The following is a 15,020-nucleotide window of genomic DNA, read 5'->3' on the forward strand; positions in this document are numbered from 1 at the left end:
ATTTGTTTTTTAGTTTTTTAATTTCATTGAAGTATGGTTGATTCACAATTTGTGTTAATTTTAACTGTACAGCAAATTGACTTAGTTATATATGTTCAATTCAATTCAGTTGCTCAGTCATGTCTGACTCTTTGTAACACCATGGACTGCAGCACGCCAGGCCCACCTGTCTTTCACCAACTCCTGGAGTTGACTCAAAACTAATGTCCATTGAGCCAGTGACGCCATCCAACCATCTCATCCTCTGTCGTCCCCTTCTCGTCCTAGCTTTAATGTTTTGCAAATGAGTCAGTTCTTTGCATCAGGTGGCCAAAGTATTGGCGTTTCAGCTTCAGAATCAGTCCTTCAAATGAATATCCTGGACTGATTTCCTTTAGGATTGACAGGTTGGATCTCTTTACAGTCCCAGGGCATTTTTTTAATGTCACTTATTATATCTCTTTTCCTTTACTATGTCTGAATTTTTAGTGATATTTAAGACCATTTTTCTTTCACTCGAGCTCTAGAATAATTTACCCATGTTTTCTTTTATTTCTTGTTGAAATCAGAAATTTTTCAAACAGAAATCATTTAAGATTTATGCTGGACAGAAGTGAGAAGAGATCCATTTCTATTCTTTTTTCCATTTATCACAACTCTACTTGGTAGAGTTCTTCTTTCCCCCTTGACTTGAAATACTAACTTTATAAAAAAATCAAGTCCTCTGTCTTATGAATTCTGTAAATTGTAGAGGCATTATACATTTTAATATTTAGTAAGACTAGCTCACCATTCTTATTTTTTCAAGGCTTTTTAAAAAATGCTTCTGCTTTCAAATGAACTTCATAATCAATTTGTCTAGTTTTAAGATAAATCTAATGGTATTTTTAATGGGATTACATTAACTCTGAATGAACAGACATTATTCTGAAGTTGAATCTTACATCCCATTAAAAGATTTTTCTTTTCATTTGTTTAAGTGTTTGTGTTCGTCAACAGTGTTTTGTGTGGTTTTCCTCAAAAAGTTCTCTTTTTTAAAAAAAAGAAATGTCATTTTACAAATTATAAAATATGCCCTCTCTAACCTCCTTACCACGGACAGAGGAGCCTGGTAGGAGCCTGGTAGGAGCCTGGTAGGTAGGGGTCGCAAAGAGTCTGACATGACTGTGTAACTTCACTTTAGCCTCCTCACAGGATTGTTCGTATTTCTTCCAGAGTATTTTTTTTATGCTTAAAATCATTTCATTATACTTATTTTTCTAATGCCAATAAATATGTACATGTAATTTTAATATCTATTTTATTATGTGGCTTCATAATAATAATACCTTTAATATAGAGAAACTGTTGTAAATTGTGTACATATAAGCTTATTTTTCCCAATAACTCACAAATAAGTCTTATGCTATTTCACTCAATGTAGATGCAACCTATTTTTTTAAATTTATATTTACAGAAATGATGCAAGAATACTTCAATGAATTCTTATGTACCACTTACCTTACCTATTTGTGGAATCATTATTTCTGATTCCACAAATAATCACACAATACACTTAAGCTTACATATCATTATCATTACTGCTTTTTCTATACTTTCTTCTGGATAATTTGTGAAGTAGTTGCAAACTTTTACTTATAAATAATACTTCAGAGAATGAGAACATTCCCAGTACAGTTATCAAAACCAGGCTATTTCACTTGGATAAAATGCTATTCTCTAATTCAAATATCATCTACTTTCCTATAGTGTACTGCATACTAATTTTCTCCCACCTAGGATTTGATGGAATAAGTTATTTTGTCTTTTGGGTTCCTTAGTACTTTTATCTATCTTTTTTCTGTTTCATAGCACTGTATTTTTGAAAGGGACAAGCTAATTTTGCAAACTGACAATTTTTGATTGTCATCCTGATTCAATTCAATTCAGGAATTATTGGCAAGAATACTACACTCAGTTCATAATATTAGGAGCTATTTTAAAGTCTTTTTGTCTCATCATTGGTGATGTTGACTGTTTAGGAGAAAAGTTTAGGTCTCATAGTTAATAGCTAAATTACATTCTCAGTTCGGGGAGATCCCCTGAAGAAGACAATTTTAGGTCTCATAGTTAACAGCTAAACTACATTCTCAGTTCAGGAAGATCCCCAGGGAAGCCGGTATTCTTGTTCTTCCCTGGTGGTTCAGACGTAAAGAATTCACCTGCAATGCAGGAGACCTGCGTTTGATCCCTGAGTTGGGAAGATCCCCTGGAAGAAGGCATGGCAACCCACTCCAGTATTCTTGCCTGGAGAATCCCCATGGGCAGGGGAGCCTGGTGGCCTGCAGTCCACGGGGTCGCAAAGAGTTGGGCACAATGGAGTGACTAAACACAGTACATTTTTCTACTTTTTTGACTTCTTTGAAATTCTGCAATTTGAAGTTTCTCTTCTTTGATACTCTTTGCATCTTATTTTTTTTCTTTTTAAATAATTGTAATCTTTTGCTCCCTTTAAAGTATATGTTTTATCTTAGTGAAAGTTAGAATAATTGAACTATTCCTCCTTCATATTTGGCATTTTCCTGACTTTCACAACTAAATATAGTTCTGATTTCAAATTTCTATATTCTTTTTTTTTTTTTTTTCAAAAATGTACTTTTTAATTGCTTGTATTTTTAAATCCAATGAGGTGCTATAATTGTCAACTTCTGATAGGAAACTGATCTATGATTAAAATCCAGACCCTTTATTTCCTTCCCTTGGATATCTCCAAGTCAAACAAGGTTATATATATTTCAGATCTGTATGGTTTCTTGCCTTTTATTGGATTTACAATCTTGAACAAACATTTTTTTAAGTTTTAGTTACATTCAAGTATTATTAGCTTTGTGTTGTTAACACTACCTTAGATAAAATAAGTAATGAAATAGGTGTGTTAAAATAATTTCATTATCCATCCATGCTTCTATATATATATAAACCTGAAATGTTCTATTTGAGGTATTATGCTACTTTATCAGTTCATTCCCTTGCAATTATCATCTTACAGTCGTACCTGTACATGTCAAGGAATTGATCCAGAGACTTGTGGAGCTTCCTTCTCTTTTGGCTGTTCATGGAGTATGTATTTCAATGGCTGCAAATTTGGTAGAAGCCCAAGTCCTAGAAGATTTAGAATTGATCCAAGTTCTCCCTTACACGTAAGTGTTCTTTTACTTAGTAATTACACTTACTAATATATAAGTACATTTCTTTAAAATTTTTTTAAATTATAAAAAAATTAATATTAGAACGTAGTGACAAAATAGTAACTATATGTGTGTATATATATATATAAGAGAATAGTTTAAAATTCTAAATAATATAGGTAAAATTTTTAATTATCAACCCAAATTCCAATTGTCCCTGACTCCCTCCTTCCCTCACCCTAAAGAGAATCACTGTTAAAAAAAACCTAGAATTTTATACCCAGCCAAAGTAGGAACAATGAATAAAGCTATTTGCCAAAATTTCAAAGACTCAGTAAGTTTACTACCCACAGCACTACTATGAAAGAATTACTAAAGGACGTAATCCAGAAAGAAGATATATGAAACCGGAACCAATCTGTCCGGAACACGAGGCCATGGTGAGCAAAGAAATTAGTCAACCTTATTGTTAAGTTTAAATTAAATAAGTTGAGTACTTACATTTTTTAATTGAAATAACAACCTATAAGTATAATTCAATACTCTTCTCAAATCAGGGGTGGGTAGGCAATGGGAGGGGGTGGGGCACCTATATAAATTAAGTGTGGCAATGTTTTATGATTGTTTGGAATGGGGAGAATTTAGATAGTGATTAAGTCCAAGATCAGTGTTTTTCAAGCTTTGTGCTGTGACCAAGAGTATAAAAACATTTTATACTATAGGTAAGTATTTGGAAAAATATATCTTCAAATGAATAGATAAAACTATAACAAAATAACATTTAGCCTTATTACATATGACAAAGATAATATTTAAATATTAAAAAGTCAATATCTGACAGTTATTGCTGAGGATCACTATGATGCAGCAAAACATTTTTTAATAAAATTTCATTTCTTTAAATTCTAGTTTTGACCTACCAAACTGAATTCTTAGCCCACTAAAGAGTCATGACCCACAGCTTGGAAAATACTGCTCTAAATATTGTCAGAAAAACGTATTTGAGAAGTGTATATTTAAAAATTTTTAGATGAATACAAATATAATTTATAACCTTTGAACTACTTGTGGAAAAAAATCCATCAGTCAGCAAGGTTAGTTTAAAAAATCTAACTGAGATATCATATCTAACTGAGATATCATATCTAATTGGGATATAAGATAAATAGGAAACACAAAATAAAGCAGCAGGAGTGAATCTAATTGTATCTATGATACAAGGAATGTAACATCTTTCAGGAAAGCTCAGAATAAGTAAATAATCCCTTTAAAGAGTAATCAAAATTATTCGTTTTCTCTAGAGTTCCCATCTACTGTAATAAAAGAGGGAAATCACTGTAGAGAGCAACTGTCTTTTACAGATAAAATACCTTAGAAGAAATCTAACAAGAAGTTTATCAGAACTTTAAGGCAGAAAACTATACTAAAAGGACATATAAAATACCTGATAATGGAAGGTAGTATGTTCAAAGGTCAGAATAATGGATAATGAGATGTGAATTCCTCCTTAAAATAAACCTTAAAATAAAAGTTATTTTTTTCTAAATAATTATCTGATGAAGCTGCTATATTCTATAACACTCATATAATAAATGAATGATCAGTTTTTGCTTATGGTTATTATTAACAATGAGTAATGTTTATGTAGTGTTTGTAATACAGGAAGAAGCATTCCTCTTTTCAGGAACTGAGAAAAGACCAGTGTGAAGCTCAGTAGGCTAGGGAAAGTGAGGTGCATATAGTGCCCTTTAAGAACATGGGAAGATCATTGAAGAATGTTAAAGCAGAGAGTAATATAATGATACCTTTTTTTTTTTCTAATGGGATGTCTCTGGCTGCTCTGTGGACTGGAGTTGGCCAAGAGTTCATTTAGCAAGATAGGCTAGCTATGAGAATAGTCCAAAGAAGGGGTAGCAGTGACTTAGAATACGGTTGTGAGAGAAGAAATGATAAGTAGTAGCTCTGGACAGGTTGTTAAAACTAGGTGCTATTCCTTGACAAACGGTGTGGTGAAACAAGACTAGGTTTATATGAAGACAGATTATCGCTTCAGTTTGGATGCATTGGCTTGGAGATTCTTAAGAGAAATTCAAATGAGGCTATCTGGTCATTAGTAAGAACCTCAGGGTTAATATGTGATCCAGGTGGTAGTTTTAGGCATTGATGTGGAGATGATGGCCCGAGAGATAAGGTGTAGGGTGAGAAGGGCAGAGGGATAATAGGGTGTGAGCCCCATTATGTAAAGATCTCATAAGAGATCTCCAATACACCCACTCATTCTAATGAAGCAGTTAGAAAGTAAGGATTTTTATAATATGGATAAAGAAACTGCATTCAATAATAATCATCTATTTAAGTTTTTTTTTCTATTTACCTGCTTTATTCATTTGTATGCAAGACATGTTACTTCATAAGATAAAACATTGCCCAATCTGACTAGTGACACTGAATGATTCATAACATTCTTTTAGCAGTAAAACATAATTTACCCTACCCAATATCTCAAGTGTGATAAAATATAATAAAGTCTTTAAACTAGGCATTTAAATAGTAATGCTGAAGTTTTCCTCAAATTATGTGTCAGTATAACCAGGAAGGGTTGTTGTTGTTGTTGTTAGTGGTCTGACCTCCCTGACTATATTAATTAAGCTACACTGAGTGACTGATATATAAGTAGACAGATGAATAGAAGAGTGCAGTTTAGATACAGACCCTATGTATATGGATTTCCTTTTCAATGAACACACCAACTGAAATGAGGAGGAAAGTAAAAGGATCATCACTGGTGCTCTGCAGTTGCCAAGACTGAGTCTTCTTATAAAGCACTCAAGAATTAAATTCTTATGTCTACATTGCTATGTGGCTTTGGTTTTTATAATAGTTTGCTGCATACCAGAGGTGAACTGATCCACAAGAAGGTTTTCCTTCCTTATCTACCAGATCACAAATGAGACAGAAACCTTCAAACCTCGGAAGTCCTTCATTGCTTCAGTTCTTCATCTCTTGTCTTTTGTGACTGATCACTTATCAATCTCTGATTTGATTTAGGATACAATCATCTCTGAAAAACTATCACAATGTTTTTCCAAACTATTGTTTCTAAAGGCTCCTTTCTCTCCTCCATACCTCTTGTCACCAGCGGCATTTTTACTACTCTTGTCATGACAGTTTTCCTTTGAAAAAGTCTTCCATGTTTCTACTATCATTAGACCTCAGAATCTTGATAAAGTGTTAAGGCTTCTCCACAGTGCTATCATATCTTCCTCAGTTTGTAGACATTACTGTGTAGAAAAGAAAACCCTGGATTTAGACAGCCTGTTGCCTGCTTACTCTATTTGAAGCTCTTAGCGTGGGGCTCTGATACACAGTGTGTGCCCTATGTGTGCTGCTCTCCATCTCTGTTATAGACGCTTGTTTCACTGTGAGAATTCTTCCACATCTCCACTTGCCACCAGGAAAGTTGTCTTCATTTACTTCAAGTGCTTCTACTATTGAATAAATATAAAATATGGTTCTTGTTTGGACATGAGCAACTTTGTAACTTACCTCTAACACCAGTTAGATTTCTCATTAGCTGATAACATAGACTTCTAATTTCAAAAGACTAAATCTAAGCATAACAATGACTAATAATTTAGATTTTATGGTAGCAATCATGTCATTTTCCATGGTAGCTTATCAGGGTAAGTATGAACTGTGCACCAACAACGAATATATCAGCAATGAGGTATAATTTGTTTTCATATGTTATATAAATTCATCACTCATATGTAATTGTGAAACAACTTTTATGGACTGTCTTTTCCTATAGGAAAAAAACCTGGAAGATAATTTACAAAGTTTGGCTACAGAATTAGCTCCAATTTATAAGCAGTATGCTCCAGTTGCTTTTCAAAACCAGGTATGTTTTAGGACCTTATATAGAGCTTTTAAACATGGTTGAAATTTACATCTAAACAATGTCCTTGTTAACTGAAATTGCTTTTCAAATTTTACCCCAATGTAGATCTTTTATTGACAGTTATAAAAATTATCTAGTGTTTTTTTAAAAAGAGCATTATGGCAATTGAGGACTTCCCTGATGTCTCAGATGGTAAAGTGTCTACCTGCAAAGAAAGAAATCCGGGTTTGATCCATGGGTTGAGAAGATCCCCTGGAGAAGGAAATGGCAACCCACTCCAGTACTCTTGCCTGGGAAATCCCATGGCCGGAAGAATCTGGTAGGCTACGGTCCTTGGGGTCGCAAAAAGTAGGAAAGTACTGAGCGACTTCACTTTCATTTTTTTTTTCATGGCAATTGAATCAAATATCCACAATGAGATATAATTCAATTGGGAAGTGGGGGAGATCAGGAGATATCGGCCAAGGGATACTAACTCCCAGCAATGAGATAAATAAGACCTGGTGCACAGCTTGTTGGCTATATTTAATAATACTGTGTTATACTTAAAAGTTTTAATTATGTCTTAAATGTTACCTCTACACACCAAAAAATTGTAATTATGTTTAACTAACCTTACTGTGGTAATCATTTTGTAACATATACATGTATCTAGTGATCACATTGTACACTTTAATCTTACTTATGTTATGTATGTTGATAATATCTCCATAAAACTGAGGTGGGAAAACACATTTCCTAAAGAAAAGAAAAGGATAACCATACATTGGGAGAAAATAATGGTAAATCATATAGCAGACAAACTAGAAAATAAGTGTAAAATACCTTTTAAACGTAACCAGGGAATTCCCTGGTGGTCCAGTGGTTAGGATTCCTCACTTTCACTGCTGAGGGCGAGGGTTCTATAAGATCCTGCAAACAGAGCAACTAGGGCAAAAATAAACAAACGAAAATGAAAAACATAACCAGGGGTGCATATTTTTAAAATATGAGATAAAAATTAAAATATTTATTTGTATTATCACGAATAACAAGTTCTCTGTTAAATTCCATTTTATTTTTCATTTTATTTATTTATTTGCTTCTTTATTTATTTAGTTAGGCCGGGTCCTGGTTGCAGCACATGGGATCTTTGATCTTAGTTGCAGCATGTAGGATATAGTTCCTTGACCAGGGATCAAATCTGGCTTCCCTGCACTGGGAGCCTGGAGTCTTAGCCACTGGACCACCAGGGTGTTTCTCCAACCTTTCATTTTAAACAGTTACAAATTGACTTTCTATACTGGTTTTACAGACCTTGAAAACTGGATGCATGATCAAAGCACTATGTTACTTCTCTCCTAATGAAATATTTCAGGCTACTCTTCTTATTTATCCACCACCAAGTATTAATGTCCTCCTGTTGCCTTCAGTGATTGTCATTTTAATTCATGTAGTCTCAAATTCTTTACCCTGAATATTAATTACTAAACTACACAATCATTATGATAATCTAAATCTCTGAAATAATAAGCGTAATTAAGTTATAAACTTGTCATAAAGTGATTTTTATCTTTATTGAAGGTGATTCTTTTTGTCTCTTAAAACTGTGGGTAATTCATTACTCTTCAGGTGGCGCTTGAACATATTGCCCGAGAATGTCGGCTTGGGAAGAAAGAAGGTCGTCCTTTCTCTGGGGTCACTGCTTGCCTAGACTTCTGTGCCCATCCCCACAGGGACATTCACAACATGAATAATGGGAGCACAGTGGTATGTACCTGGGTCGCTTTTAATTCTAAAGACTCCATCAACATATTCTCAAGCTGAGGTCCTGATACCAACAGTGCTACCCAAAAGTTATAGAACCAGCCTGAAATATTTTGTTGAATGTCTAAAATTATATATTGTGGTAGGTTTGTTGGGATGGAGGACTACATGGTTATTCAAAGCTACCATTCTCTGCTATCAAACTGGTAGGTAGGAAATTAAGCAATTTAATGTTTCTTTTTTTTGCCATCTGTACTTCATAGGTTTTTTGTTTGTTTTGCCCCTACATCATGGGCTGCAGGATCTTAGTTCACTGACCAGGGACAGGACCCCATCTCCCTTGCACTGGAAACGTGGAGTCTTAACCACTGGATCACCAAGGAATTCCCATTTTCAGGGTTTTTGTGAGGGAACTGTGTGCCAAAATTTTAATGTTGGTTCTTAATACTAGTTTGTAGGAATATTTAGAAGAAATATTTGCACATATATGTGCTTGTTATGTTTACAGCCATGGAAAACAATCACATGCTTCTAGCATGAAATCAATCAAAATATATTTAAAGTAAGGAGAAAACCTCAAGAAAGATCATGCAATAGTCCTTTTATAAGAGAAATGAGTTTGCTTCAAGTAGATAAACTTCTTAACCCAGTAAAACAGAGAGTGATTGCCTCTATTTCTGAACTATATCAGTTTGGCCTCTTTGAAGACAGAGCTATGATTGTTCCACTTTGATTGAACGTGTACTGTCTGATCCATCAAAATGCAGTCTTCTTTCCTTATTTGGTCTGTGCGGTCTATCAGCAACAGATTAAGGAGCAGAAATAACTTTTTGCCTATCATGCCTTTTCACTGATGTTGACTCTGGTCTCTGAGACTAATGTTATTTTCAAATGTTGAAATTTTACAAATCCATCCAGATGAATTTTAGCTGAAGAGTAATTCAACATCTTGCTTGGCTAGTACATTTTTCAAGAGTTCCTTCATTAGAGATAATTATTAGTGATCAGGTTGGATTAGGTTGAGAGTCAAACTAAGTTTTGGTTCTCCTTCTATTCTTATGTACTATTCAATGCTTGTTCTTTGCATTCGTCTTATTGCTCATGCAATGAGGTGCATACCTAGAGCTTAGCGTGATGCTAGATTTCCCCATCTCTGAAAACGTGAACTCCTGAAAGTTTTCTGCCAACTCTTCTTCCTCCTTGTTTCCCTGGTCTTTGTAATTATGCTCCTGCCTTGTCTTTGTCCCCTTCTTGGTCTCCCTGTGACCAAATAAATTGAAATAAACATTTATAAGTGAAATATTCTAATTTTAAAGATGATTATTTTTAAATTATTAACAAATTACACCGAAAAGAGTTCAGTGTTTCAGGCCTTGATGGTAAATGTGACTGTAGATGTTTAGAAAGGAATGTGACTTTAAAAACCTTTACCATACTTTATCATCTGTGTCCATTAAGTTCTATCAACTTGGAGAAATCAAATCTTGCAGTTTCCAGTCTTACAACACCTTGCTGTCTTAGAAAGAGATCTTAGTTGTGGAAGAAATGTTTTAATGAAAAATAATGAGATCATTGGATATATTTTTTGACGGATGTTTAAAGACATTTGAAAATTAATTACCATTAAAATATTAATTTATAAATATAATTTTATGTGTCAAAGTCAGGAATTTCCTACATTTCCATTTCTCTACAATGAATAGAAATAACTTAGAAAAAACTTTATTTTCAACTGGAGGATAATTGATTTACAGTATTGCGTTGGTTTCTGCCATACAGCAACACGAATCAGCCATAAGTAAACATGTGTCCTTTTCCTGTTGAACCTCCCTCCCACCTCAGAAATAACTTGTAAAGAGAAGGCTGAGATTGGCTATATTCAAGACAAAATTTTTATTTTTTAAATTTATTGATTTTTAGCTGTGCTGGTCTTCATTGCTTTGCGCTGGCTTTCTCTAGTTATGGTGATTGGGGGCTACTCTTGATTGCAGTGTGGGCTTCCCATTGCAGTGGCTTTTCTTGTTGTGGATCACAGGCTGTAAGCACACAGGCTTAGTTTCTGCTTGGCGCCTGGAATCTTCCTGGACCTGGGATCGAAGGCGGTGTCCTCTGCGTTGGCAGGTGGCTTCTTATCCACTGCACCAGTGGGGAAGTCCAAGACAAAATTTTCTTAAGAAGTCCTATATTACATCCAAGAAAAAGACAGATTTGCTGTTATACTCCTAACTAAAAGCAAAATGGGGCAGAATAATTCTTTATCCAGATAAAATATTTCAGCTAATTTTTAAAAGTATTGGGGTATATACCTCCTGCTAGAAAATGAAATCTCCTGGGCTTCTTTTGCTTCATTAATATCTGTCAATTTTTTTAATGAAGAAGAGAAAAAAAACTCACCTCGACAAACAGGGAAGGGTAAAATATGTATAGATAAACTTCACTTACAGGCAGAAGTGAAAAAATCATAGAGGAAATCACAGCAAATTAGAAAATTCCTCACGATTTAACCACCTCTAAGCAAGGAATGTGACATTATTCAAATAGTAAGAAATAGTGTGATTTGTAGCCTGAAGTAGTATCTTTTATTCATTGCTATTTAATATGATGATCGTGAACAATTCAGTAACTGTTAACTGTGGGAAAAGGTGGAATATAACAAAGAAGCCTTAATATTGAAAATATTATAAAATTCATAAACATGTATAATATGTACTTAGAAAATCAACTCAAAATTAAACTGGTCTGCTTAAAACCAATTGATAAGTTACTCATATTGAATAGCGTTGAGTAACTAGATATATAAAATATTTTTCCAAAATGAATTAACATATCACAGTAACCAATTTAAAATAGTTCCCTTTCACAATGGCAACAATAAATAAGTAGGAATAACTCAGAAGGTAGGAATAACTGATGAATGTGCAGGATCTCTAGTTCCCATTTCATGTTTTCTTCCTATCAGGTCTGCACTTTAACACGAGAAGATAACCGCTCATTTGGTGTTATTCCTCAAGATGAGCAGCTGCATGTGCTTCCTCTTTATAAACTTTCAGACACAGATGAGTTTGGATCAAGGGAAGGAATGGAAGCCAAGGTCAAATCTGGGGCCATCATGGTCCTTGCACCCCGCCAGAGAAAAAGGATGCGATTTACTCAACCCGTTCCTCGTTCTGGGAAGAAGAGAGCAGCGATGATGACAGAGGTTCTGGCGCATAAGATAAGGGCTGTGGAAAAGAAATTTATCCCTCGAATCAAGCGGAAGAATAACTCAATGACAAACAACAGTAAGACTTCATCACTGCCCCTTTTAGGTAAGATTTATGGGCTCTGATAATTTTCTGTGCGAAACTTTCACTGGCAGTTGGGTTTGCACTTGGCCTTTGCATCTTCATCTTTGCTACTCTTTTGAGAGTGAGGCATTATGAAAAGAAAACTTTAGATCAGATACCAGTCAATGCAATTAGCTAATTATTTTTATATAGTTCATTTAGAATTCAAAAGAAGACACAGTTACTATTTCCATATTCTTGCCAGAATTATAAGTCAACCAGAAAGTGACCTATCAGTATTTCTTAGTATTTTTTCCAAGTACAAAACCAAAGCATGTTCTTATTGTTTGTTCCCCAGCTATTGTGAACCAATACACTGTCTCAACACAGATAAAATGACATCACTTCCTTGAAGTCTTACTTCGTCAGCTTCAGCATCAGCTTAAGTAGTTCATTCAATAAATATTACTGAGCACTACTTCAGACTGTTCTAGGTACTGTAGCAGTGAATGAGAGGGAAGATAGTACTCTGAAAGAATGCCATTTGAATAGGGTTGCATTAAAAGGATGGACTGAGGAATTTGTGTTAAGTCCTAAAGACTATGAGAATCAGCAATGTTTTTCTTTGGAGAAATAGCATTCCAGGTAGCAGAAGTGGCAAGTGCAAAGTTTAGGAGAGAGGAATTTACCTTGAGTACTTGATATAAGCTAAAAAAGCCAGTATGATGGGAGCATAGAGGGCTCCCCAGGTAACGCAGTGGTAAGAAATCCCCCTGCCAATGCAGGAGACTCATCAGATGTGCTTCAGTCCCTGCGGCAGGAAGATCCCCTGGAATAGGAAATGGCAACCTGCTCCAGTATTCTTTCTTGGAAAATTCCATGGGCAGAGGAGCCTGGCAGGATACAGTCCATGAGGTTGCAGAGAGTCGGACATGACTGAGACATGTCTGGTTGGAGCAGGGTGTGAAATGGGTAGAAGAGTAGGATATGAGATCAGAGGGGTAAGAGGGACATCTGAGCAGTTCACCTTGGGCTCTGTAGATTGCCGTAAAACTTTGGCCTGTATTGTGAGGGAGAGGAAGGTTTCTGGATATTTCATTATAGAGAGGGGCTATGATCTGAATAAAAAATAATATTCCAGTTACTGGATTGTAGCTAGAGTCAGACAGGGCAGAGAAATATTAAGGTGTTGATAAACAAGCTATCCTAACAACTTAAGAAAGAGACAATGAGGCTTGGATCAGAGGGGCTAATGAGCAGGACATGAGAAATGTCTGATTCTAGATGTCTTGAGATAGAGTCAATGGGATTTCTGATAGATTTAAATCTGGAGTATGGACCAAAAAAATGTAAAGGTTTACCCTGATGAAATCTGTAGCTCACTTTTGGACATGGTAAAAGTTCAAGAAACCTGGCAGACATTCAAGTTGAGGTGTTAGGAAAGCAGTTGAATAAAAGTGTAATTCAGAGAAGATGATTCTTTTGTCATGACCCTGATTGTCTTTGATAACTTCCTTAATTTTCTGTGCTGACAAGATGTTCCAGGCTCCTCTTATATAATCCTGTCCCATATCTAAAATCAGCCATTCCTCTAGGGAGCCTAAAAAAAAAAATACTATGAATTTAAACTGATACTCAAAGTCGGAGCTACAAGGTATTCTTTAACTTCTTTGATTTTTGTCTTTTTAAGAAAAGTTGTTTGTTTTTTTTTTAAGATGAGAGAACTGATAGTGCAGACTTGATATAACACTGCACTCTCAGTGAAAAGATTCAACAGAGTTAGGGAAGAGGCGAGGAAGAATTATCATTCCTTTATGCTTGTAGCTTCACTTTACAGATACTTCTAGGTTTATTTTTAAGGTTCACATATCTGGTTCCTTGCTGCTTGTTTATGACAACCAAACTATTTTCATCTTTGTGTCATTTCCCAATTGCATCTTCACATGTTATTCTTTTAAAATATATACTCTATTAGTAGCCAAATGCACAATATTTGCCCTATAACTTCTTGTTCTTTTGTAATATTACCCATGAGAGCTTTTTCTTCTTTTTATTTATTTCTTTACATGATGACACTTGGTAACAATATTTTTTAAATATCATTTTATCTATACAGTACTTTACTGTTTAACAGAATACTGAAAATATAGTCCAACATCCCAGTTTTAAGTGCAATAATCAGAACCACCATTGTATTTAGGAAGTGAAAGTGAAAAGTCGCTCAGTCTTGTCCGACTCCTTGTGACCCCATGGACTGTAGCCAACCAGGCTCCTCCATCCATGGAATTTTCTAGGCAAGAGTACTGGAGTGAGTTGCCATTTTCTTCTCTATTTTTTATTGTTTTAAAACACCACCACCTTATTTTTGCTATTTTTTTATTTTTAAGATCTACTGCTTTTGCCTTTCAAACATATTTTTTTTCCTTTTGCGACCCCATGAACTATAGCCAGGCTCCTCTGTCAATGGGATTTCCCAGGCCAGAATACTGGAGTGGGTTTCCATTTCTTTCTCCAGGGGATCTTCCCGACCCATGGATTGGAACAGGCAGGTTCTTTACCACTGAGCCACCAGGGAAACCCCAGCTTTCAAGCATTTTGCTAGAACTTCTGAAAGGGAGAATGTCCTCAAGAAAAATGTTTCCATTTGATGTGAGATTTGCATGGATATGTCAGCGTGGATGGCCTACATATTGGCCAATATCATCATAATATATTGCTACCTACTTTGTGAGAAAGAAATGCAGCTTAAATACACTTGTTTTGAGGTTACAAATAGCTTACTTACTTCCCTTTGCCTAATAATAAACTTTGCCAGTTATGATACTTTTGCTATCTGGAAATCTTTATCAATTGTTACTTACTTTAACTTTTAAAAAAATTTGATCATGCAATATCTAAAATGCATCTAAACAGTTCTTTGGGTAGTGAAATGCTGCTGTCCCCATATATCATCTGCACTGC

The 15,020-nt window shown here is 35.0% G+C and overlaps 1 protein-coding gene across 4 annotated transcripts in view; it reads left to right on the forward strand.

Annotated features, from left to right (window-relative positions):
• TET1 (tet methylcytosine dioxygenase 1) overlaps positions 1-15,020 on the forward strand; it is a 138,731-nt gene that overhangs the window by 113,931 nt on the left and 9,780 nt on the right. For 3 of the 4 annotated variants that reach the window (XM_020869895.2, XM_070470744.1, XM_070470743.1), the window contains 5 exons: positions 3,008-3,158; positions 3,500-3,586; positions 6,958-7,047; positions 8,659-8,796; positions 11,753-12,101. In XM_020869895.2, coding sequence (XP_020725554.2) covers positions 3,008-3,158; positions 3,500-3,586; positions 6,958-7,047; positions 8,659-8,796; positions 11,753-12,101 — 815 coding nt within the window. The remainder of the gene's footprint in view (positions 1-3,007; positions 3,159-3,499; positions 3,587-6,957; positions 7,048-8,658; positions 8,797-11,752; positions 12,102-15,020) is intronic. The other variant, XM_070470742.1, reaches the window with a different exon arrangement.

The sequence above is a fragment of the Odocoileus virginianus genome, chromosome 7, assembly GCF_023699985.2.
Source record: "Odocoileus virginianus isolate 20LAN1187 ecotype Illinois chromosome 7, Ovbor_1.2, whole genome shotgun sequence".
In the NCBI taxonomy this organism is placed as follows: Eukaryota; Metazoa; Chordata; class Mammalia; order Artiodactyla; family Cervidae; genus Odocoileus; species Odocoileus virginianus.